The sequence below is a fragment of the Paramormyrops kingsleyae genome, chromosome 20 (genome assembly GCF_048594095.1).
Source record: "Paramormyrops kingsleyae isolate MSU_618 chromosome 20, PKINGS_0.4, whole genome shotgun sequence".
In the NCBI taxonomy this organism is placed as follows: domain Eukaryota; kingdom Metazoa; phylum Chordata; class Actinopteri; order Osteoglossiformes; family Mormyridae; genus Paramormyrops; species Paramormyrops kingsleyae.
In genome coordinates, this window is record NC_132816.1 from 15,973,981 (window position 1) to 15,999,108 (window position 25,128).

The 25,128-nt window shown below is 43.6% G+C and overlaps 1 protein-coding gene across 1 annotated transcript in view; it reads right to left on the reverse strand.

Moving 5' to 3' along the window:
* Positions 1–1,585: 1,585 nt before the first annotated feature.
* Positions 1,586–25,128, reverse strand: part of LOC111853675 (muscarinic acetylcholine receptor M3) — a 77,312-nt gene continuing 53,769 nt past the window's right edge. Inside the window, exon 3 of the mRNA XM_023830865.2 lies at positions 1,586–6,828. Coding sequence (XP_023686633.2) covers positions 5,034–6,809 — 1,776 coding nt within the window. The 5' untranslated portion in view covers positions 6,810–6,828 and the 3' untranslated portion in view covers positions 1,586–5,033. The remainder of the gene's footprint in view (positions 6,829–25,128) is intronic.

Here is a 25,128-nt window from a genome sequence, read left to right on the forward strand (position 1 = left end):
AGCGCTACTCCTTTGTTGCTGCTTACTTCCTGCATATTTACCTGTTAACTACGGAACAGTATTATAAAGTGTTACCCAGTTTTGCCTCAGTAAATCTTTGTTGCTACAAACGATGTTGTAAAATAGTCAAATTTCACACAGTGTATTGCAGTTTGAATATCTGTTCCAAAATTACATGCTACGTGGATCGTGATTATTAAGTATTTTGCATTTTCAAGATATCTAAACTTGGCTTGAATCTTTATTAAAATATTAGTTTTGAGTGGTATTCAACCAACAAAGGGAGGGAACTAGTTCAAAAATCTGAAGATTGAAATGGGTGGGTCAATGTATTGTATTACGAAAGTGTAATGTAATACATAGTTTTATAAACAGTTACACAGAAAATATAAAATATAGAAACGTACTGCTGTCGCTTTGAATAAATGATAAACTTTGACGTAAGTGCTACTAATGCTGTTCAATGCTGACACCTAGTGGTTATTTGTAGGAAATACCAATTTTATGCCACCCAGTCAGAGTACAAGATATATGGCGATCTCATTGTAAGAACAGAGGCCATATTGTCATGTCTGTCAACAGATTTGTGATAATATGACCCACAATGAAATCGCTCCATGTACACGTGTGCTACAGATTCATAGCACTTTAAAACAAATTTGAAACTAAATAACTGATGAAAAGATTTAGGTCAAAATCTGCATATTATCTATACGTCTACAGAAGTGGTCTCGTAAAAGAAGGTACAATGAAAAGTAAAAGGTACACAATATCTCTATATTTATTGCTGTTTTAAAGCAATCCATAGACAATATACACACAAACTGTATTTCAAAATGGTGCCACTTATGGCTCTTCTGTGTACAAAGTAATATTGAAAGAAAAGAATCCCACCAAGCGGGATGGACCAAAAAGTATGTAGCGGGGGTTACGAGGAGGATAATCATCGCTACAAAGATTCACTGCCATTTTGGATAAAAATACATGTATAAAAACAATGTAGAATCACTTACTTCACAGTTTGTGTGATATCCCACCAGGCAGAGGGGAAGAAGTGTCTATACACCCTCACCCAGCCACACACACACACACACACACACAAACAGCCACACACACACACACACAAACAGCCACACACACACACACACACAAACAGCCACACACACACACACACACACACACAAACAGCCACACACACACACACAAACAGCCACACACACACACACACAAACAGCCACACACACACACACACACAAACAGCCACACACACACACACACACACACAAACAGCCACACACACACACACAAACAGCCACACACACACACACAAACAGCCACACACACACACACAAACAGCCACACACACACACACACACAAACAGCCACACACACACACACAAACAGCCACACACACACACACAAACAGCCACACACACACACACACACAAACAGCCACACACACACACAAACAGCCACACACACACACACACAAACCACAAAACAGCCACACACACACCACACAAACAGCCACACACACACACAAACAGCCACACACACACACACACAAACCACACAAACAGCCACACACACACATATTCTGTCTAATCAAACTTTGTGTAAGTTGTAGAACAACAACAAAACAAAATACAATAAATAGACTTAAAACACAAGTCCTTAACATGAAAGTGGTTTAAATAAATCAATGAAATTGGGAATTTGAACCTTCTGGACATTGATCTTTCTTTCTGCTCTATAAGACACAGAATTTAGATATGAAACACATTTGTCCTTTAAAAGGTCAGTTTTATTGAGGACTGAAAGACCTGTCAATATTGAAAACAATTATTTCTACATTTCCTGTGGTAGTAAATAACATGAGCTTTGGAAGGGTTAGATATAGATGAACCTAACTCAGTGATGGAGGTTTCTGTCAGAAGATCTAAAAAATCATTTTTACACCATCACTGAATTTAAAAGATGCCCTTTTTTTTTAGAAAATTAAATAAGGCTTATTACGCATAATATCGGGATACATGGAAATACATTTAGCATGCAGTGTAAATCCTCAGGTTGCCTCACACCTCTGGGATCGTGAGTCTGAATCCAGCCTCAGCTATCTATGTGGGGGAGCTTGCGTCCTCACGTTTGCACGTTTTTCACCTCTGCTGCCCCCCCCAGGAAGAAATGACACCTCTGCACTGCCTTTTAGTGTGTTTGCGTGCAGGTGTGAGTGTGTGCACCCCACAGTACGCCTCATGCTTGCTAAGATGTTGTACTGCTGCAACCCTCGATTGTCTAAGAATGCACAAAAAAAATCGAGCTCATGTTTATTATTGTTGGAGCGTCAATCCAGCTATTGTTGAATGTTAAACCATGTTCGCTAGGTGTTTATTCTGGTAATCCCAGTTCTGTCTCCATTGAGAACAATTAAAAATGTAAATGGCTCTTAAAGGAGATCATCTTGGCTCACCATCCCTATTTTGCATGTAATTAACTTGTGTCTGGCTCTCTATTAATTTACATGAAACTGTTTACTTCCGATACATTTCACACGAAGACGATCAACCTCCAGAATTAGACACCTTGTATTTTATTTCTCTCAGGAAAGAAAAAGGTTGCAGTTAAATTCGAAGTGACACGCTGTGCAAAAAGGCCATGTAACATTCCGCTTACAGTGCCAGTCAAAAGTCTGGACACCTGCTTTTAATGCACCTCTTCCTATGTTGCCTGCTATTCACCTTATGGTAAGAGGCAGTATGGCAATTGAGTAACACAAATCGGCATGACCAAAAGAACTGCTCAACATTTCAAAATTTTCTCAAATTTTACACACTTCAAAATAGCTCCCTGTTACTTCGATGACAGCGTTGCAGAACCTTGGCATTCTTTGAACCAGCATCCAAATGTAGCCACCTGGAATGTTTCTCCAACAGTCCGGAAGGAGTTTCCACCTGCTCTTACTCTTCGAGCGACTCACCCCAAACCAGCTCTATAGGGTTTAGGTCTGGGACTTCTTGGAGCCTGGTCATCAGTCACAGCACTCCAACTCATTGTTCATGAGATAATACATACCACATAACCTCCAGGTGGATTTCGGGTCATTATCTTGTTGAAAGACAAATGATTCTCAGTAGGTGTGTCCAGACGTTCGACTGGTACTGTATGTTTATACCAAAACAGAGGTGCAAGTAAACACCACACAGCAGATGAGGGATTCCTGCCTCACAAAACAGAGCGTTAGTTCTGTACACAATCACATTTGCCTTTTAATTTGCTCTCCACATCCTGTTGTGTTTTATTCTTCTTGTGTTCGATGAACAGATAATTTTGCTTGGTATTCTACTGAAGCATTACGTTTAGGTTGAGTGCCTCTGTAAAGGATACAGAAGCAGGACTGAGTTGCTCCTGAGATGTGAACCAGGTCCTTAAATGCTACCCACATACTGCTGCATACTGACTGTACTGACTCTGGGAGAATCCTGCTATTCACACTCAGAGTATTACTGCTTTGCACAGGGCTGGTATATTATATGAAATGCACAAAACGGCAGAATTCCTGGGGATCTGGCTTGTCTGCACTCATTTCCTCTTTCTGGAAACCAATGTAAATGATACCAATCAGACTATTAGAGCTTAAACTGGATTTTGTGAAAATGAGTGCAATCAAGCACATAATCTGAGTTAATGGCAGCTTTGGAATGAAATAGATCTATATGTATAATTATAGCCTGTATGCAAAGATGTGGTAGATGGTTTAAAGTATTTTAGTGTTATATGGGAACTACTGTTAAGTAGTTACTGTAGTAGTATTGTAGTAGTTACTGTTACAATACTGTTAAGCAGAAACAAGATGGAAGTCTTGCATTACGTTACGTAATAGTTAACAAATTTTATTGGGATTTCCTTTATTGGGATTGACCTAAACTTGTCCAAAAACCAGAGGATTTCATATATTTTGATATGGTAGAAACATGGCAACAAGCATTACAAGTGCCTGCTCATCCTGGTTCTGTGTGTATGCTGGTGACGTCCGGTCTTCACATACTGGTAGGTAGCACTGACGAGAAAGCATTTAGACAAACTGTTAGACAAACATTTCTCCACCAGGGGTCACTGTTGTCCTGATTATTATTTCGGCCTCAGGTCTGACAATGTAATATGGCAATATAAAAAATGATTATGAGGAGGATATCTAGAAGGCTTTGGTGACAGATACATAGTGTACAACAGTCATATCTTGTTAGAATTTTTAAAAAGCAATAAAAATGTTTTGTTCTGTAATTTTGCCAAATTATTCGATAATAATCAGTATAAGTCCGTCAAGTCATACTGAAATAATGTACCACTATCATTGATACAGTAGAAACATAAAACTGTATTTACATAAACACCAATCAAAGTATTTCAACTTGCCTAGAATGCAAATAACATCTCATACAGAATAATTAAGCAGCTTTTACATCAACTCTGCGTTCACAACGTTGTCTTACTGGAAGTCACAAGAGAGACCACCACAATCACTGCATCTGCAAGATGAGCGCTTCACAGAAAATCCAAATACAAAAACGGATCGACAATGATACTGGCAAAACATAAAGCTGCAGGCTTCAGGCGTCGTACCGACACACTCAGGTCATGTGGGTAATACTGGGAGACAATAAAAGGTAGTTTCCAAAAACTGGATCCTGTCAACAATACTTAATAATACTGTTTTTTTTTTTTTTAAATAGTTACATTTCTGTTCATTTGACACGCTGTGCGTAAGGAGACCACAGTACATCAATACTGGGGCAAATAAAAGTTACCGTTTTACTGTGAAATAATGACAATCCCATATCGTTGTAACTCAAAGCCCTTTTGCTGTAAAAATATATAAGCTCCATATTGATCCCCTCCAGCGTGATCTCCTACAGAAACAGGAATTCAGCAACCGTAGCGAAGGGTTTTTTTTTTCCTTCCTGTGGTGTCCCGACAACGGATGTAGGGAAGTCTCACAGAGTCCTACTTGCCGGTACACTGTCGGGGTACCGTCATTAGGCATTCCCCGGCAACTTGTTCCGCAAGGCGACGGACTGCCACTGCTGGAACTGCTGCTTGTTCTGCCTTCTGTTGTCCCACCGGCAGAGCAGGATCATCCTGAACGTGGTCCGGAAGGTCTTATTGCACAGTGCGTAGCACATGGGGTTGACTGTGCTGTTGACGTAGCAGAGCCAGTAGCCCAACGCCCACAGTGCCTCGGGGATGCAGTCGTTGCAGAAGGTGTTCACCAGCACCATGATGTTATAGGGCGTCCATGTGATAATGAAAGCAAACAAGATGGCGCTCAAGGTCTGCGCTGCCTTCTTCTCCTTGACGAGGGACATCTTCTTACGCTTGGAGATCTGCATCCTTGCTTTGGAGGCGAACCGCTTGGCCAGGGCAGCATCCTTGAAGGAGAGGGGTACCGCCGGGGACTTGGCGGCAAGGGACGTGGGCTCTGCTTTAGCTGTTTCTGCTGAGGACACGGACTGTCCCTGTGGTTTTGAGAAGCGCTGGTGGTAGCCGTTGTCTTCCTGGTTGCCCCCATCCCTGGTCGGGGAACCCTGCCGGCTCCCTGCCTTTCCTTTGGGAGGGACTTTGTCAGACACCTGGAGCTCTTCTGGTGACATGAGCTGTGAGGTCATGGCTGCCTTCATGCCAGGCAGATTGAGAACGATGGAGTAGATGGCACGGCTCTCGGGAATCTCCTCTTCATCCGAGTCGGATTGGTCCATGGACATTGCCGCATCGTTGTTGTTCCAGCTGTCACTGCTGCTTTGATCCTGCTCCCCCTCACTCCCGGGCTTTGGTGCAGGCCAGAGGCGGAAGCGTCCCATAATCCTCTTGACCGAGCCCTTCTTGGTCGGCCGGCTCAGCTCATAGCTGCTGCAGCTTCTGGAGCTCCCCGTCTGATGGGCTACGCTCGCTTTTTCCCCCTGGTTGCCCGAGCCCCGCAGGCCCGCCAGCTCCTTGGAGCGATTCTCTGTCTCCTTGTAGATCCGCCAGTAGAGCACAGTCATGATAGTGACCGGCAAGTAGAAGGCCGCCATGGCTGTGCAGAAGGTGATGATGGGCTCGGAGAGGAACTGGATGTAGCACTTGCCAGTGGGGACAGTCCGCTCTCCGACAAAGTACTGCCAGAACAAGATGGCAGGTGCCCAGAGCATGAACGAGATGGACCAGGCCAGGACGATCATCGCCACGGCCCTCTTGGTCGTTCTTTTGGCGCGATACGTAAGCGGTCGCGTTACAGAGAAGTACCTGTCAAAGCTGATCACCAGCAAGTTCATGACTGAGGCGTTGCTGGCTACGTAGTCAATTGCGAGCCACAAGTCGCATGCCCAATTGCCTAACGCCCACTGATCCATGATGAGATAAGTGGTGTAGAGGTTCATCGAAATGACGCCGATGATGAGATCGGCAAACGCAAGGCTGAGGAGATAGTAATTATTTACTGTCTTCAGTTGCTTGTTGACCTTAAATGACAGCAGCACAAGGATGTTGCCAATGATGGTCACTAAAGACAAGAGCCCAGTGAAGAGGACAATTAGGATGACCTGCCAAAGAGTGTGACCCCCCAGAGGGTCGTATGCGACGGTGGGCGTGACAGTTGCATTGTACAAGCCTGTCAGGTTGTCTTTCTCTCTGTAGAAAGAGTAATTTTCATCCACGTTTTGATGCGTCAGCCATGGGTCTCCCTTTGGGACGATAGTCTCTTGGTAAAGCCCCATCGTAGAGGAACTGCTAGATGAGAATATACTGGTCTCTGTGGTGCTGCGGTTCAGATTCATTGTAGCATCCAGACATACTCTGTAAAAATAACGGGAAAGGGAAATGTAGAGTTATATGTTGAAGATTAATTCTGTAGTTGATACAACTGTTCAGGACCTTAACTGGTTAATGTAAGGCTTGATGACACACGACATCACAGCTTCTTGATTCTTATTGTAGTTTGCATCCTATGCTTTGGTGTCACACAAAACAATGCTTTTTACATTTTTTTTTTACAAAGAATGCTGGGAGTTTTACTTTGAAGATTCCCTACATAAACCCCAGATTGTAAGCACAGACCGACAGAAGCAGCATTAGCAGACAAACAGCTATATCATATGAACATATATTATTTATCTTGTTATTCATTGTGAAGATCTCTGTGAACAGGAGATTAACATAAATTTTTTTACACCTCAAAATGACTCTTAATGTACTGTCTAGCTTTATACTTTTACTGCAAAACTAACCAAAGTGGAGAGAAAAGGAAAATATTATTTCTCTGTGAAAGATATATTGGAAATTGCTCTTTGCCATGATTAGCTAGGGATTTCTTAGAATGACTTGTTAATATTCACCTTGTTATTAACATACACATGCATTATACTCAAAACATGTGCTATTTTTAAAAGGTTGAGTCATTCTCTTTGTTTTGATCAAAATGTTGACATCTGTTGAAACTTGATGTCAGCTAGCATTTTGGTCTCTGTTCAATATGTAGGTCGCATGCTTCTATGATACACGTCTGCATAAATAACATTTCACCACTTCCCATCCGTACTCCTTGCCTCTGTAAATGACACGTTTTATGAGTCGGGGTGAGCGCGAACCCCTGGAAGAGTGACAGACCACCCATTGGGGCCATCAGGTGACACGCGATGTCAGAGACAGGACCGCGAGGCTGTTCCATTGAGGCGAGGCTGCCCTCTGCTGGCGGGATTGAGAAGACACCCAACATATGGGGACGCTCCATGAGTTTCTTTGATGTTTGAGCAACAGAACCAGAGAGAAGCCACTGCAAAGTGTTACGGGTGAGTCATGTCCAATCTTACATTCGGTCTAAGTCTTGTTCCAATTTTAGCTGTGTGATATTAGTCATTACATATAATGCACTTGACTAATTGTTAACTATTATGCTTTCCATTGTACGTATCTAGGTTATAATTACCAGTACTAAGTTGCAAAAGTGATTAGTTAAATATCGAAGGCTGGAGAGAGGACAGTAATTTCCAGTTGCACTTTATGTCCGGATTGTGTCTATAGGTATTTAATTAAAATACCCTTTTCTTAATCTCACTGAAGAACGTTTTGTTCGTGGAGGAAACGTTTGGCCGGGTTTCTCAGAGCCAACTTTCCTTTGACACCTGACGTCTGTCTGGGCTATTTCGTGATGATGTGCTTAAATCCCGCGTTTAAAAACTAGCGCTGTCTCCAGAATCCCTGCGGCCTCTTTCCTCGCACAGAGGAAGGTATGTGTTTGTCTGGACTGACCAGAAAATGGTGTAAAAGGGTAACTGGGTCAGAAGGTGTTTAATCAAAGGATGCTAAAACGGACTGTTATCTTCACCACTGATGCTAACATTCTGGCTCGGGAAATCAGGAATGTGACAGACTGAAAATATGCCAATACAGCCACTTGCATGTCGATTGCTATCGAACGGAGCCTGTGTGGTTTGACCCCTCCATGACGGTGGCATGGCTGCTGTAATCACTCTGAGACTGACATTACACACTGTGTGAGTGCTGCCCCCCGCTGTTCCCAGGATGCAATAACAAGGGTCTGCAGGACGGCTTTCAAATATCAGAGCTGCCGACTCTGGGGCCACCCACTGCCAAAGCTCTGATTGCTACTGCCGTCTGATTGGTGTAATACATTGGTAAGGTGACCTCACAGCCTAGCGAAATAACCAAATCTGTAGCAATACAGTATAGCTACAAAGTGGCATAAAGTGTGTAATAAGGCTACTGTATAAACTAATGTAAAAGCTAAGTATTATGGGGTGGAGTTTGGGTCCCTGAGCGAGGCCCTGAACCCCAGTGGCTCTAGGGGCCGCCTGACCCTGCATTCTCAACTGTTCATCGCTTCGGATAAAAGACTCCACTGTATAAAACATTGCAAGATAAACAAATGTCAAATGACCTTGCCTGTCGATGGCATGCAGTTCTGCTTGATGTTTTGTGTTTTTACAAGCAAGCAAGAACGAATATAAACACTGAGCAACCAAATTTGTATGGGGAGAAAGAGTCAAAACGGTTCCTTGAATCCATCAAAGGCAGCTAGACTGTTATATGTAGTGGTATACAGTATGTTAATAACAGGCTGATTATAAGTCGCAGTAAGAAATGCATCAGTTAATGCAGAAATGCAACAGTTAGTAACAAACAAGGGCTCCTTGAACATGGTGACATATGAAATGCATCAGCCAACTGGACGGTTCACGGAGCTGTTCCACAAAGAGCCATCCCACGCGTCTCTCTGCTGAGAGACCCGCGGCTTCAGCTGGCATCGAATCCGCGACGACATTCGGCATGCAGCACGACTCTCATACCTAGCAGACTTTCAAAGTGATTGCCGCACCAGTGGGGGGGGGGGAGGGGTGCATTTCATTCACCGTCGTCTGACCATATATGGGAAGAACCTTTAGCGACTCGGCAGTGACGTCATTTATGTTTCTAACTGATCCGACACGTGTCACGTGACATCGGTGTGGAACAGAGCATCGGCGGTTTTCGGTAGAATCAAAACGCCGAGCTTTCTTGCCGGGTTTGATCACACACCATCGTTTCCCTTCAGAACCTGATGAAAGCAAAGGTCTGCGAGCTCGTGACATCTACAGGCTATGCTCGTGCCTACAGCTTTCAAACAAACGTCAAGTTTTCAACACGTGAAGCGGGATGTGTATTGCACATTTAAACACTGGGGAAAAAAAAAACACCCAAAATTCTGGGCCAGATTTATAAGAATGGATATTCTGCCACTGATTCATCCCAACACTTTTTGTGTGCAAAACTACATAAAGTGTGCACACACATTCTCCTAAAACTGCAAAAAATTGATTACTTTGTTGCCAACAAAGTAAAAAAATTCAGTAAATTATTCACAGTATTCCGCAATATTCCAATCGATTCCACATTCAGTGCAAGATGGAGGCAAAGAATTAAGGTATGGGATTTAAACATGATTCAACTGATATAAAAATCATGAATGACGATGCTGGATCGAAGGGTTCCAAGTAAATCAGTTTCCCAGCAGGTTACGGTAAATATCTCTTTGGTTTTCTCTGAAATGTACAGTAGCTGAGTTACTTTAACTGTATGAATAATGCATACCGCCGTCAAGCCCCAGAATCGTCGCACGGGGAAACTTCACACGTGCTTTTTAAAATCCCAGTCCAAGAGAAGTTCAGGGTATTAAGCTAATAATGTCCGCAATTTGAGCAATATGACCACTGCATTCAACAAAAAAGACTAAATGCTAAGCGCTCATGTAGCATGCGCGCATTACCGTGGAAATTTACTGGTCGCTTTGCCTTCCTTTTTACTAACATCTAGACTTCATACCTTTATTTGCTGTTATATTTTCTAGTGTAAACTGGTCTAGGAACTGGTCTAGGAAACATTGTTCAGGTTTGTGGCCATATAGAAAGATTAAACTGAAAAATTGAACGGTTCATCCATTAAATGTACAGCTGCAACTATTCCAAGGAGGCCTGCACATTTTCACATTTTGTTGAAGACGTTTCCTTCCTCTCCTTCAGCATCCAGCCTATGGTATTTGCCACATAGGTTTTATGTTCCCGTAGAGCAAAATTAACCAAAAGAAAGTTGATCCTGACTAATTACAGCTTAATAAAGTGGTATTGAAATTGGCCACTGAAACTAACTCAGTTCGGAACAATCAGAATTTTTCCTCCCCAAAACCACGGCGACAGTATCTCCTAGTAATTTTCTGCAGCCAGCAGGAGCAGCCCAAGGACCTCCGCAGAACACCTCAAAGGAGACCCACTTAAGTTGAAGGGTCCCCTTGATGCTGGCAGAAACTACATCACAATATCACCAGCTAGCATGCGTTTCCCAGTATATTCCAACACAAAACAGACCTTTCAAACTACAAACACAGAATGCCTAACCTTAATGCCTAACCTTAATAAAAAAAAAACTAGTTTGCAAACCCCATTTGTGATTAGATCACTGATATCCAGGTATCCAGGGGCATCCCTAGAAATTCTGGGCACCATGACAAAATGTCACCTTGCACCCAACCAGCACAATCCAGCGTAGACCAGCATGGAGATTATACTGGTCTATGCTGTTGTTTTCAGCAGGGGGCAGCTTATCTGTACAGGAGGGGGGAGCAAAGTGTCCCCCCCCCCCTCTGTTAATAAAGTACATAGGCTGGTTTCTTCATATTCACAGAAACGTTCCATGTCTTCTATCGCGCCTGACGCATACTGGCTTGGTCCCATGTGCCTGGAACTTTGCACACCGCCTCCTGCAAAGGAAACTGCCTGCATGCTGGTTGCAGAAAGGACCGGCATCGCAGACATCTGGGTTGGTAATGGAGAACCTCATTCGTTTCCATTTATTTTGGCAACCTGAACAGCCCTGAAGATGATTGCACTTTACTAGAAGCTCTTATGGGAAAATCCGCATGAATCAGTAAAGTCAACAGCATTAAATAACTCTCCTCTCCGTATAAGAACTTGCAGGTCATCTGTACGTTTGCTTTTGAAACTCATATTATTTAAGTGTATTATCTAAATGTTTTCTGCAAGCACTGTTAAGGACTGTTGAATAGTCTTACCCTCTGATAATGCACAATTATGATTTATCACGTTACACTGATGCTGATGGGAACTAGCCTGAACATTATCAGTCGCTTTACCTTAAATGACAATGAACTGGAGTCAAAGGCAACTCAATCAAATGGCAAACAGGCACAACATTTTTGCGCACACTGAGATTTTTTACATTTGCATGTTACTTGCTTAACATATACTAAAATACACTCAATATTCTTTGCTAACAAATACATTTACAGCATGTCCACCATTTGATTACACGTGTTAGCAAGAAAATGTCATATCTTTGATTCATCAAAGTAACCTCCTCTAGCAGTTATAACAGAAAATATAATGAGAAAATTTGGGGCATTCTTTCTGCAAGGGACATTAAATACTGCCCTGCTTCATGGGATGAAACAGTTAACTAGTATATTTTAAGTTAATGGGCAGCCTAGAATTTGACTCTGCTATCACCACACTGCCAGTTAACAGGACGTCAGACATGCACTGTTACATACTCTTTCCATGTTATAGTGGAAACTTGTTTTATGTGACATATATTTTCATTTATAGTTGTTCACTCAAGTGCTAAATAAGAATAAGAAGAATAAAAATGTGCAGTTTTTGAGATGAATGGAAAAGTGGTGAAAACCTGCAGTGTGAAAAACTTTTGATTGTTAGTGTACAGGCAAAGATAATCAAAGCAGAAGTGAGAGCCGTCCTTCAGTAGCAATCTCCGTGGTCTGAGATGATGCCCAATCCATATAGTTATTCTTGCACACACTGTAAGCCTCACAAACCGAAAATAAACAAAACGCCTTCGACTTGAAGGTGATTCAGGTGATTAATGCATCAGCTGCTCAACAACTGTGGTGCAGTGAAGAGCCCATTTAAAGGCTTGAGCTGTATATCGCGCTGGGTGCTTGCACGGTAATGGTGCATGAATGCTAATGGCTACAGAGTGACGGATGTGCTAGGCTAATGGCGCTATCAGGATGCTAGCGGGCGTCCGCCGCGAGGGATGTATGAGGGAGCAATGCCAGACCTCCCTCCTTCCCTCGTAGGCGAAAGAGTCACGAAATAATGCTCAGCTTACGGGCGAAAGCTGCGCTCAGCTCTACGACAACTCTCCCCTAAACGAGACGCGGTTCCAGGTGGGCCCTAGGCCAACAGCTGCTGATTATGACAACATTCCTGGAACGCCGTGGATCACATTCCTCGCCCCTTGAATCATTAGCAAGGTGCTTCAAGAATGTTCTACTGAGAACGTATCTCAAGCAAGTCACAGTCCACCAGCGTTGTAGGTCAACGCTGCATGCTTAGAATGTTTTTAATAGAAACATCTTCACGCAACGACAGCAGGACCTTCTAAGTAACGTGACTCATCCGACACGCTTCGCTCCTCGTCATACGTTCCCAGTCTGTCTATAAAAATATGCGTGAAATGTTACAGTGTTCATGTGACTCCCCTCTGAGACTTTACGCCGCTGCTGAATGACAGCCCACAGGGAACATTCCCCGGAGCCCTGCGCCTCCATCATCAGCATCAGCACTACAGACGTGGCCCATATTTCACAAATGGAACCGGGAATCATGATGCACTGTTTCAGAAAATCGCATTGTTTAGGACCTGGCATTTAGTGACACTTTCCAGTTTTCTTGTTATATCTCATTGTGGTCGGAGTGGCTGCGTTTCAAAATTTGTATCATTATCAGAAAGCATCATTTTACACATTCATTGTAACACTTTCCCAATACAATGGTCTGTAAACACCTATTAATGAAGCTTGTTGAGTTTAGGTGAATTACCTTGAATGTAATTGAATTGCTTTTATACTGCTGACCGGTTCGATATCTAATTCTCAGCAGGGATTATTAAAGAAGGAAAAAAAAAACAAGCTCACCAGTGTCCCTGAAACACCTAATGCAGCTATTTACTCCACACAACTTATCCTGGCTCTTAATGCGCAAGAAATGTGCCTGGAAAAGACAGAATTTCACAGTGCTGTGTTGCAACATAACCACCAGTGCAAAAGTTACCATTAAGAGCTTTTTCATGCAATGTCCAGTGTGATCGGCAGATAGATGCATGATTTTATCAAAAATAACTGGCTGGAGTGATAGAGGAAATAGACAGAAATGAGGGTAAAAGCCACATAATAGGGTGGATTCCTCTGTTGACAGTAACAAACACTTCTCAGCCTGTTGTTTGCAGCTATACATGCAGGGGTCAAGCTGGGGTCCCTCACCATAAAATTTTTCTGAGCAGATTACTGCCAATACAATTTTTGAGTGGGAGGGGGGATTAAACTGTATTTCGACCACAGTTCGCCAGTTAAGTATCGCTGATATAGTCAATAGACTGACCTTTATGTGAGCGAAATTATACTGAATGACGTAGGGGGGTGGTATATTTTTAAACGGGGTGGTTTTTGTAATTTTTTTCCCATGGGGGGTGGCATCCATGTCCATGCCATTACAACTCGAAGGTCTGTATATATCTAGACATACAGTACCAGTCAAAAGTTTGGACACACAAAGCCGCCTACAAAGGAGAGTGATAGTGTCTCCTGACCAAAAGAAATAGACAGTAGAAATGGTTTTGGACCATTCTGATCCAAAACCGGAGAGTTTGGCCAGAGAGTGAAGGAACAGTGGCCAATGAGAGCTCAGCATATATGTGGGAGCTCCTTCTGGACAGCCGGACAAGCATCCCAGGAGGCCACCTCATGAACCTGCTGTAGATGAGAATTTGTGTTCATCTAGTCCCTGGAGCGATGGATCACTCTGTGGGATTTGAACTGGCAACCTTCTGAGTTCCAATCCTGAGAGCTGCCCCCCCACCCCCGGAAATATATTTCTTTAAATGAATTTTTTGTATGTATTTAATATATGTTATTTTATAAGTATTCTAAAATGTAGAGAATTGTACAAATAAACCTTTCTATGGGTAGGTGTGTCCAAACTTTTGACTGACACTGCATATGTATAGATAACATTGTCACTGAGATCACTCTCTAATGAAAAGAGACTTATGCGCTTTGTGTCCCTGGGTGACCAAGTCACTGTTTAACAGAGTGTCACCAATTGGTTTGGCCCCGCACTGGCGCAGCACGGCGTTGCGTAAACAGAGAGAGGTCACGTCTCAGCCGTGAAGTACGAGGAGTGTCCCTGATATTATTCCTGAACTTCTACCAATATGGGCACGCAGCTCGCACCCGCTGTCAGGAAGACAGATTCTGAAGCTGGACCGCAGTCACGGGGCGCACAGTGCCGGAAAGGTCGCCAGACGAGAACCTGGGACCAGAACTGATGCGTTTTGTCACGCGGCGAGGCCGGCTATGCTTTCACACACATGCAACATTTCATACGACTCTGAAAGATCTCAGGTGCCAAGGAGGGAATGGAACGCATAATTCTCTCTAACGCAAGCGCGATTTACACCCTGTGGCTGACATTTTCAATTCATAATACCGCTGCTGAAGAAACAGGTGCCCCCCCCCACCACCCATTCATGTCCTGTAATAAGACTCCGTGGATCAGCTTTACACGTGAGAAAGCTGAATGATTTGCTGCTCCACCGTGGACAGGACCGCACTGAAAAACTAATCTCTGTGTAATGAAGGTCTGGTAATACAGTAAGCAGAGGGCAAGGTCTGTTCACCGCTGAGAGAGACTGGCGGCAACGGCAACAGATGATAACCTCCACGGTAGTCTAACTGCGCAAATTTCACAACAAAGCCTACCTCATTACACAGTGATCTGTGCTCATGTGTCATCACTAGGTGGCCGTCGTTCTAGCCGCTAAAGTGTGACTTACCGATTTGACATGGGCACACATTTATTTCTTAGCAGGGGGCTAAAATTTAGCGTAGGTGAGGGTGGGACAGATTCTAGCCATAACAGATGAGAGCGAAGGGCTCCCCCGCCCCCTCCCCCCCACCCCGGGCCAAGCAGAGAGCGACCAATGTCAAAGAGAGCGATTCCGAAGCCGGGCGCATGATGTGCTCACGTCGAGCCTCGGGGTGAGAGGCGGTTGCCATGGCAGATTGGATTTCTGATAAAGGCCGGGTATCCCGACTGCTGGCGGGGACACATCAGAACAGCAGCGGGGAGCCGGTTTCACGGCAATCAGCTGCTACTGCTCACTTTCTAAAAGAATCGGCTGACGGAATAAAAGTTAAAAGGTGCTTTACACACGCACATGCACAGATGTGTATAAATACACACACACAAATATATATTTCCACCCCATTCATTCTTCTCTTGTATGCAGCCATCCATCCAACCATCTTATTAAGCAAAGTGCAGTGTTTCCAAGTCCAGTTCTCTGGAGCCCACAGTTGTTCCATGTTTTTGCTCCCTCCCAGCTCCCTGCCAGACAGTCCACATTTTTTGAGCTGGGAGAGAGCAAAAACGTGGACTGGCTGTGGGTCCCCGAGGACCGGACTGCGAAACACTGGCACAGTGTAATGCGTGTAGAAGGAAATCATGCTGCGTCTTTGTGGAAGGTCCCAGACGGACACTATTCCAGACACTGATGAACACACACACTTCTCACAGATCCAAGTGCACACATCTCCTCGTTTGCTTTCGTTTCATACTTCTACTGTTTTATTTATTGCACATTAATCACTACCGAACTCAGCTGTCTCCAGAGTTAGTCATTTCCAGCAAAAATCCAAAAATATAAATATACATCCAAGCGAATAGACTAGCTCTGCGTTATTATCTTGTGGAGTATGCGAGTATTATATGGTAAGATGCCCTAAAGCACTTCACGGACGGTGTTATTAGACGGAGAGCCATGCAAATTTGGACGTTTAGTAGTCTAATTTATTCAATGGATTGCTCTCTGTGCTCGTGTCTGTCCAATCTAACCAATCCACAGAGTTTCATGATTCACATTAATTTTCTATTATTACAGTTTAATACTAATGAGTCCTGTACAAAGGGAAAGTAATTCCACACTGTTTTTTTTTTTCTTTCTAAAAAAACTTCATAGTTTGTAACAGAGACCTTTTTGCGCTTTTAAAATTAAGATGAAATAATCACAGTGAAGTGAGTAATGTCCTACCATCTTCCAAAACGTCTAGATCCACTTTCTCCCTTGTGTTGATTCTTACTGCAGATAAAATGAGCTTCAGATGCAGAAAAACAGTCCCCCCTACCACAAATTCCTTCAGATCAATCCCGCGGTACATATTCCTATTCTGCTTCACATACGGAATCCAATCTCTCCCCCTGACTGGTATGCTAGGTGGCCAGCAGATAAAAGATTACCCCAATCCCTATACTGGAGATTTTTGTCTAAAGGGGAATTCTAGCAAAAAGTGCATTTATGGTGATTACATAGCCAAGGGAAATTAAATTACTGCGCATGCATCTGGAACAGAGAATTTCTAATTGCACACACCACTGAAAGATGTATGGAAATGCTAACTTTACTTTCCAAGAAAATACATGAGATCTGGTGCTGCTATAGTAAACACGAGGAAAAAAGGATATTATAGATTCTTCTGTAGAATTCCTGCTAAATGGATTTGATTATTCAAATTGATATTGGTTGTTCAGCTTATGGGAATGACTGGCTGCTCTGTTCTGTGCTATGAAGGACGGGCTGCTTTAGCAACATAATGTTTAGACTTCAGATTTAAATGAACATGCCTGCTGAATAATGCATGGACGCCAAAATGAGTTTTTCCTTTTAACTCAGCCAGTGAAATAATATTTCATTACATTAATTAAAATGGTAATTATTGAATGCATAATTGGCCACGGTATGTATACACTTTAATTGATATTGCATAGATCTCACAGGCATTGATAATGAAAGTCCAATCTCGGTTCTGTTTTAAGCATAACGTCTTGTTCCAGCAAAGCACTTAAAGCACATGATTGCTCTAATTGATTCTTCAATTGAACATATTAAGCCTTCTGTCAGTGTTGGAGGGGTAGGAATATTAAACCTCACAACCAGTAATTTCCAGTGACAATCACTCACAACCACTGGTGGATCAGATGGAGCTCAATGGAGTTCAGACTGGGAACTTTTCTCCTGCTGGCTTTCTGCCCAAACCGATCTACAAACAAAGGAAGTAATTCCTGCACAATCGTCCCCCAAAAGCACAATCACACAGCTAATTTAAGCATCCAACGGCAACTCAGATACACCCGGTGCACATACAGTAAGGATAAAGGAAGACAGAGCAGAGATATATCATTACACAGCTTCTCTGTTTCAGGTGCTGTACAAAGTTAGTCATCTCTCGCTGCAGATCAGAATTAGCTTTCCATTAAAAATGCAACAGAAATGATCATGTGATCTGCATTCGAGCTCGTTTGCATAACCTCAGTAACGGAGTGTTCTTTAATATACACTCGGGGGTACTTTATTGGGTTCACTGGTCAAGTACAGTACCAGCCGCGACACCCCCTTTGGCCCATAGAACCGTCCGAATTCTGCAAGGCGTGGATCCAAAGAGGTACTGGGAAACTCCCTCTTGTACTTGCAGCCTTCCTGTTAGCGCTGACGAGTCTGGCCAGTCTCCTACGACCTCTCCCACTGACAAGAAGCCCTTAACATAACTGCCACTGACGGGACATTTTCTTTTTTGTTTATCCCCAAATTCTCTGTAAACTTCAGACACTGCAGTGTGTATAAATCCCAGGGTAGTGGCCGTTTCTGGGCTGGAACATCTGGCACCAGCAATCATAATCTCAAAACTGCCCCGACCAGGCCTATTGTCCTTCATAATGCTTCGTCAAACAGTCCGTGAACCTCTTGACCCTGCCTTCAGGCTTTATGTAACGAGTCACGTGATTCTCTGCTCGCAGGAGCAGGCCGTCGGCATAAACCAGCATGTGTGTCTAACAAAATGACCGCTGGATATATATTCCACCTAGCGTGCAAGGGGCAGCCTCGAGGTCCTTGTTATTTTCGAATGCATCTGACGGTGTGCTGCCCCGCTTTGGCGTCTCTCTGAGGACAGCCTGTTCAGGCCTTAGAACTCTAGAGTTCTAGAAGAAACCAATTCTACAATTCTAACAAGAAATTTAACTATAGCTTCCCGACTGGCTGTACTATAATTAAACACAAACTAAGTTTTACATATTATTATACTTGATTTGTTTTAAAACTTCGAAAAGAGGTAAATCCGACTGGAAAAGTATGCAGGAATTAATGATTAAAAGTAGGGGTTTCGTTAGGCCTATTTTAGCCTCATAGACAGCAATAAGCTACTGTATCTGGACATCTCCGTCTTTGACGTGAAGTCATCTCAGCAGCTTGTGATGAACAGAGGAATCCAACAACAGAAAATGAGGGTTTAAAGACGCCTCTCTGAGCCCCTACTGTCTGCTGATGAATAACGGCACAGACACAGCTTCTGCGTCCTCGTTAGTCAGCCGCTGTTTAGTCTGGACTATATTGTGAGACGCCGACGGGATTTAATTTAGCTTCGCGAAATGTGCTCACTTTTTCTACTTCTCCATTCTATTTCCCCTTTTTGCTTGCACTTAATTGCATTGAAGCCCGGAGCACTGAGTCACTTGGCTAACAAGCAGGGCAGGTACTGTATATGGCTGCTGGTTAAAAAAAGGAGCCACAGTTTTATACGAAAACGTCAACAAAATTATACAAAACAAGTGTTTTTATAAGCTCAGTACGACCCATGGCTTAACAAACACCAGCGTAAAACCAAAAACGTATCTTTATTTCCTCGCATTGTCCACAGAATATTAACTCACATTTGCGCAGCCATTTGGCCGCTCTCTGCAGTCAGTGCCGGTCTGATTATTGTATTACTTTAATTTTACATTGAAGCATGTACAGTCAGAACCACTTCACCGTCCGACCTTGCATAAAAAGATGGCTACGTCGCTCTGTGTTATAAAGTGCGGTTTTAACATATTCATTATAAATTAATTTAGTGGCATTTTAGAGGACTCTCTAATATTTTAGAGGACCCTTTCTGGCTGAATCTCCGCAGCGGAAATTAACGGTGGAGAAAACGGGACACAAGTGGACAAGTGGACTTCTTGTACCTACGCTGCCTCCCACTGGCAGGCGCGGAGACGGCCGTATTCAGTGGGGTCGAGCGTCACACAGCGCTGCAGTCTCTGCCCTTTCCCCGTGACATTTTGCACTGGCAGACCCCTACGGGCACGGATCAGATGGCACGGTACCTTTTTATTCTGGCGCACCAGCTAAAAACAAATAAAAATAAGCAGCTTCGGTATAATGCCGCGCCCATTAAAATACAACTTTAATGATGGAACAAACTGCAATTGCGTGTGAAGCGAATCCTCGCCTGGATGCTTAAGAAAAACGGTGGGGAATTGATGAGCGGGTGTCATTAACATGCGTTAGCTGAAGTACAGCCAATCCGACGCGATGATTAAAACTCACACAGCAAACACACCGACAAACTACTCGCACATCAATGTGGACGTGATTTCCTGTGTGTTTCACATAGCAGCGCAATAAACAGCTACCTTCTTTAGAATGGAAGATTCACATAGGGAATATGATGTTACAGAATGCTTAGAAGGTGTTGTAGTGGTTAGCATGCAGACTGTGCTGTGGCTCTGTAGCCTCATGTGTCCAGAGTTTAAATCCCGCCCCAGCACTCTGTGTATGTGTATATATGTGGGTTATGTATGTATTACATTGTGGTAACCAAATGTTCCCACAATGTGATTAAACCTGTTATTTTAAAGTTGTGGGGACCATTTCTTTGATCCCCACAACGGGAAACTCGATTTTATAAAAATTTATGACCGCAATCATCCATCCATCCATTTTCTGAAACCACTTATCCTGTTCAGGGTCACAGAGGGTCCAGAACCCATGGGCACAAGGCAGGGAACAACCCAGGATGGGGCACCAACCCATCGCAGGGCACAAGGCAGGGAACAACCCAGGATGGGGCACCAACCCATCACAGGGCACACTCACACACCATTCACTCACACAGGCACTCCTACAGACAATTTGGTAACTCCAATTAGCCTCAGCATGTTTTGGACTGTGGGGGAAACCAGAGAACCTAGAGGAAACAACATGGGGAGAACATGCAAACTCCACACACATGGAGCCATAGCAAAGATTTGAATCCTGGTCCCAGAGGTGTGAGGCAACAGTGCTAACCACTGCACCACTGCACCACCACACCGCCACCTGAATGCTCTCTAACTATCCAGTGTGAGACTGCACCCCCTGTGGTGGACTGGCACTTAGCCCAGGGTGCCTCCTGCCGCATGCCGTGCCCCCCTGGAATGGGATCCCAGATCACTGCGGCCCAGTGAGTGTGACATGGATGGATGGAACGGTGCCAAATGTGTTGTCACCATATAAATCTCATCACTGATTCTTATATAAATACAAATAATAAATCAAAGATAGTGTTGAATTTGAAATAACAAGAGGGACCATAGTCAACACATTAAGCAGCACTGGAAAATTATCGCTGTACAATTACAAGTTAAGGAGATAAGAGACCATGGCATGAATGTTATGCGTTGCAGTGGGTATGACTTTGTTTCCAACAGGCTGAAAAGGGTCCAGCTGCAGACGCCTGTAGAGTGGAGCTCCATCGGAAATACGTAACCTCAACTCTGTGTTACAGCGCATAAACCTAACCTTAACCCTAAACCTAACCCTAAACCTAACCCTAACCCTAACCTTAACCCTAAACCTAAACGGAGCTCCACTTTACGTCCTTAAAGATCACGTGTTTCCTGTGGAGGTGACGTATTTCGGGTGGAGCTCCACTCTACAGGTGTCTGCAGCTAGACCCTCTTGAACAGGCTGACTGGCTGATAGAATTGACCTCTTCCTATGGCCTGCGTACTTAACAATGCTGCATCACTTTCACCGGTTTCATACTGAATTGTGAAAGTTTAACCACCAAATTAGCCACCAATAGCTGACTTCCTGTAAAGAATATGTGTACATGTGCGGTAAACAGGATTCAAGTGCCTCCCCCCCGCAGTCCTACAGCTGCCCAGACGTGACGGGAACACAAGACATCCTCACTGTCATGAACCAAGGAATCGCTGCCACCCACATGCATCTTAGCACGACCCAGAACACATCAACAGAAAACAAATCTCACGCTTCACCTTTCTAAGCATCTTTTTGCTCCCATGACAGACTGTGCCAGGCAGGTGACTGAAAGCAACACAGCGAGGGAGAGTCAAATGCGGGTCGAGTCTATTCTTCGATTACATTGTTCACGGATGGCAATTGGCCAGTATCACCCAGTCACAGCAGTGACACACAATTAAGGAATCTCATTAGGTGCTTGTGGACTCCCTGCCTCGTTAGGGTTTCTGTAGGGTCAGCTGGGTGGAATCAGGAGCGCAGTGATTACAAGGAGTGGATCTTGGGCCATCAGACCAAGCGTCTGCGGGTTTTTGTGCTCGCAGTGCAATTTGAGTTCAAAGCTTTTTACTCTAACACTCCTTTTTTGGCTCACAGAAAAAGCACCTACACCCAGTTTTGTACTTAGTTTTTCCAGTAACAAAGTAACTAGTTTGACTAAAGGACATCCAGTGTCTCACTCCTACCCTTGAAGCAGACCTTTACCCCACTAGCGTCCAGTCCAAGCCCCGCTGATGAATACCCTGGCTGTTACTGCAGTCCATCTTACTTTCCAGTCTAGCGGCTCTCCGCCCCTCCTTGTTTTCCAAGGTTGATTCGGTCTCTCCGGGCCCATTCAGTGCTCCCACTGTGGCATCAATGGCATTAAAATGATCAGAGGTATTCGAATAAATACAATCGTTTACTGTACGGAGGATGCACGAATCGCAGAGGAAATTAGGGAATGTGCATCAGGGTAAAAGGGGCGATGGATTACGGTTAGTGAATAAACTGCTGTGGCCTCACAGGATTCAAGGTGATCGGGCAGTTTATTTGGTGCACAATGAAATTCTTATTTTGTTTGCACCAGATGCTGCAAAAAAAAGAAAAGAAAAACGGTAAAAACAGAAAACAACAGTGCAGTAGATAGCATGTAAAATACACGTATCTACCGAAGATAAAAAACATTAGCGTAAAATAAAAAAAAAAGTAGCTACTAGTATAAAATATAAATAGCAAATACATAAATATACCATCCATCCATCCATCCATTTTCTGTAACCGCTTGTCCTATTCAGGGTCACGATACATAAATATACATAAAAACATAAAACATACATATTGGTATTAGTACATATTGGAACGAACAGCATAAAGACGCTTGTTCAGTAAACATAATATATGAGAATGTATGGGTGTGGAGAATGTATTTGAGGGGACACAAATTATGTAGTATTATGCTATTACTTATGTATTAATTAACCACAAACTAAGTCTGAGTTACACACTGATGTCATGTTAATTCATCATTAATGAATCGTGACTCATGTTATCTCAAGCAGTTACTATATTTGTTGTTATACTGTATCTGGTAATTCTGTAAACCATTCTGAACTACTGAAGGAACCACTGAAGAAAGGACTGTAGGCACAAATTAAGAATAACACGTGATATCCTGATCTCATGTCTGTTCATTGTTACTGAATTGTGACATCTTTCATCTTAAGTAGCAACTATATTTGTTCATGAGTTTTACTTCAGTAGCAACTGAGTTACTACTAAGTACTTGTGTCCCCTCAAGTAGTCAAGTAAAAGCATGTGGAACTGCATGTAAATGCGGGGGGGGGGTGGGGCAGTAGCTAAGGTGGGGGGCAGATGTGGGAGAGGTGGAGGTTAGGGCTGTGTGGGTTGGTGCGTGTTTGTGGAGTCTGCATCTTGTGTTCATGCAGGTCATCTCAAGATACTCTGCTTTCCACCAGCAACGAGAAAACATCCAGTTTGGTGAAACCACCCTTTGCGTGCGCCCTCCCACCTAGGGTGCCCCCCAGCTCGGCTCTGATATCCCCGAGACAGGCTCCAGGCCCCAGGCTCCAGGCGGCCCCACACCGGATAAGCGCTTACAGAAAGCGGATGGATGTGCTGTTTGGTTTAGCCAAAAACAAACTGCAATCATGCACAGAGGCTATAGATAAAAGTGACGACGCCCATATTTTCATGTTCACAGCATCTTCTTATCCCTGAAATAATGCAAGGCACGGATTATTAAATTACACAGACTAAATCTGAGCGTAATTAAATCAGGTCCGATGAAGTGATAAAGTTAATCCAACTTTTGAACTTCCACTGGGATTTATCCTGGAGGACAAGGACCAGGAGCGTCTTACCATAAAAGGATTGGCCAATGCGAAGGATTTATTACATTATCAGGATATTGAACTTTAGGCTTGGATACACTGCAGATAAAGTCTGCCGTCTAGAAATGGAAAAGCATTTCTGCTTAGCTAAAGGCAGTCTTCCTCTAAGAACTGGCAATACAAGTGTCAAGATTTCCTGTCTGAGTGCTTGGGCAGACCTAGAGGACACCACAGCCAAACAGAAGAACTGGGCCTTCCTACCTGGAATTATGCGGCTCATAACCATTTGCTTTGATGGCCGCTCTTCCTCGTGTTCATTTCCAGCAGATAATTCGGCGAGCAGACGACACAAAACTACTGTCGGCTGCTTCCGTGCCGGGCTCAGACCTCGCACCTAGAGCAGTGCCGGGCACATCGTATTCAATTCAATTAAAAAAACTTTATTTGTCCCCAAGGGGCAATTAAAGGCACACAGGGCAGTTGAACAAAGGACACAATGACGTAAAGTGCGACAGTATTTACAGTATTTAGGAGATTCTGTGCAAAATTGTAGTCAATCAGGTAGATGGGAACTGAAAAAATATGTAAAAGGGAATGAGGGAGTGGGCATGGGGGGGGGGGGGTCAAGTGCAGAAAGAGTTCCGCAATTGACCCCCCCATGCCCACTAACAATCCCTCCCCCCTATGTCCAGTAACAATCCCTCCCTTTACATATGAGCAAGGCTTATCGCGATGGCCGCCATGCCACTCAGCAGACACTCTTAGAAAACTTCTTCCAATCAGATTTTGAGGGTAAGAGGGGCAGCTCGCTCCTGGGATGTGAACCAACAACTCTGAAGTCCATTTCATTGAACCCTAATGCAGTACTCTGCACCAATGGTTATTCTATTGATGTGCCTTGTAAAACAGATTTGTTTTTAATTTCATCTGCAGAAACTTTTCCAACAATTCCAGAAAAACCTTCCAAGTTTTCGCGTACATTTTTCATTAACCTACAGAATCAAAATGAACTCATGCTTTCATATTTATGCAATTTAAATGAGCTTATAACACTGACACAAACAAAACGTGGTACACTTCAGTAACGTAGTATATAACGCGGTTTATTTCTCGTTTGCAGCAAAACATAATTTATACTTCAGGGTCTTCGTCACTGTCACATTATAAATTGTTATTTTATAATAGACAACGAGAGACAAAGATTCCAGGGAGCCGGGATGTGCAGTGAGGCGGGGGCGGGCTAAATTCTGCTTTTTCAGGTGAGAAATACAAAACACCCAGAAACCCCCCCCCCAGGCACAATAAAACCAATCCTGCTTAGGTCTCCCGTGCGCCA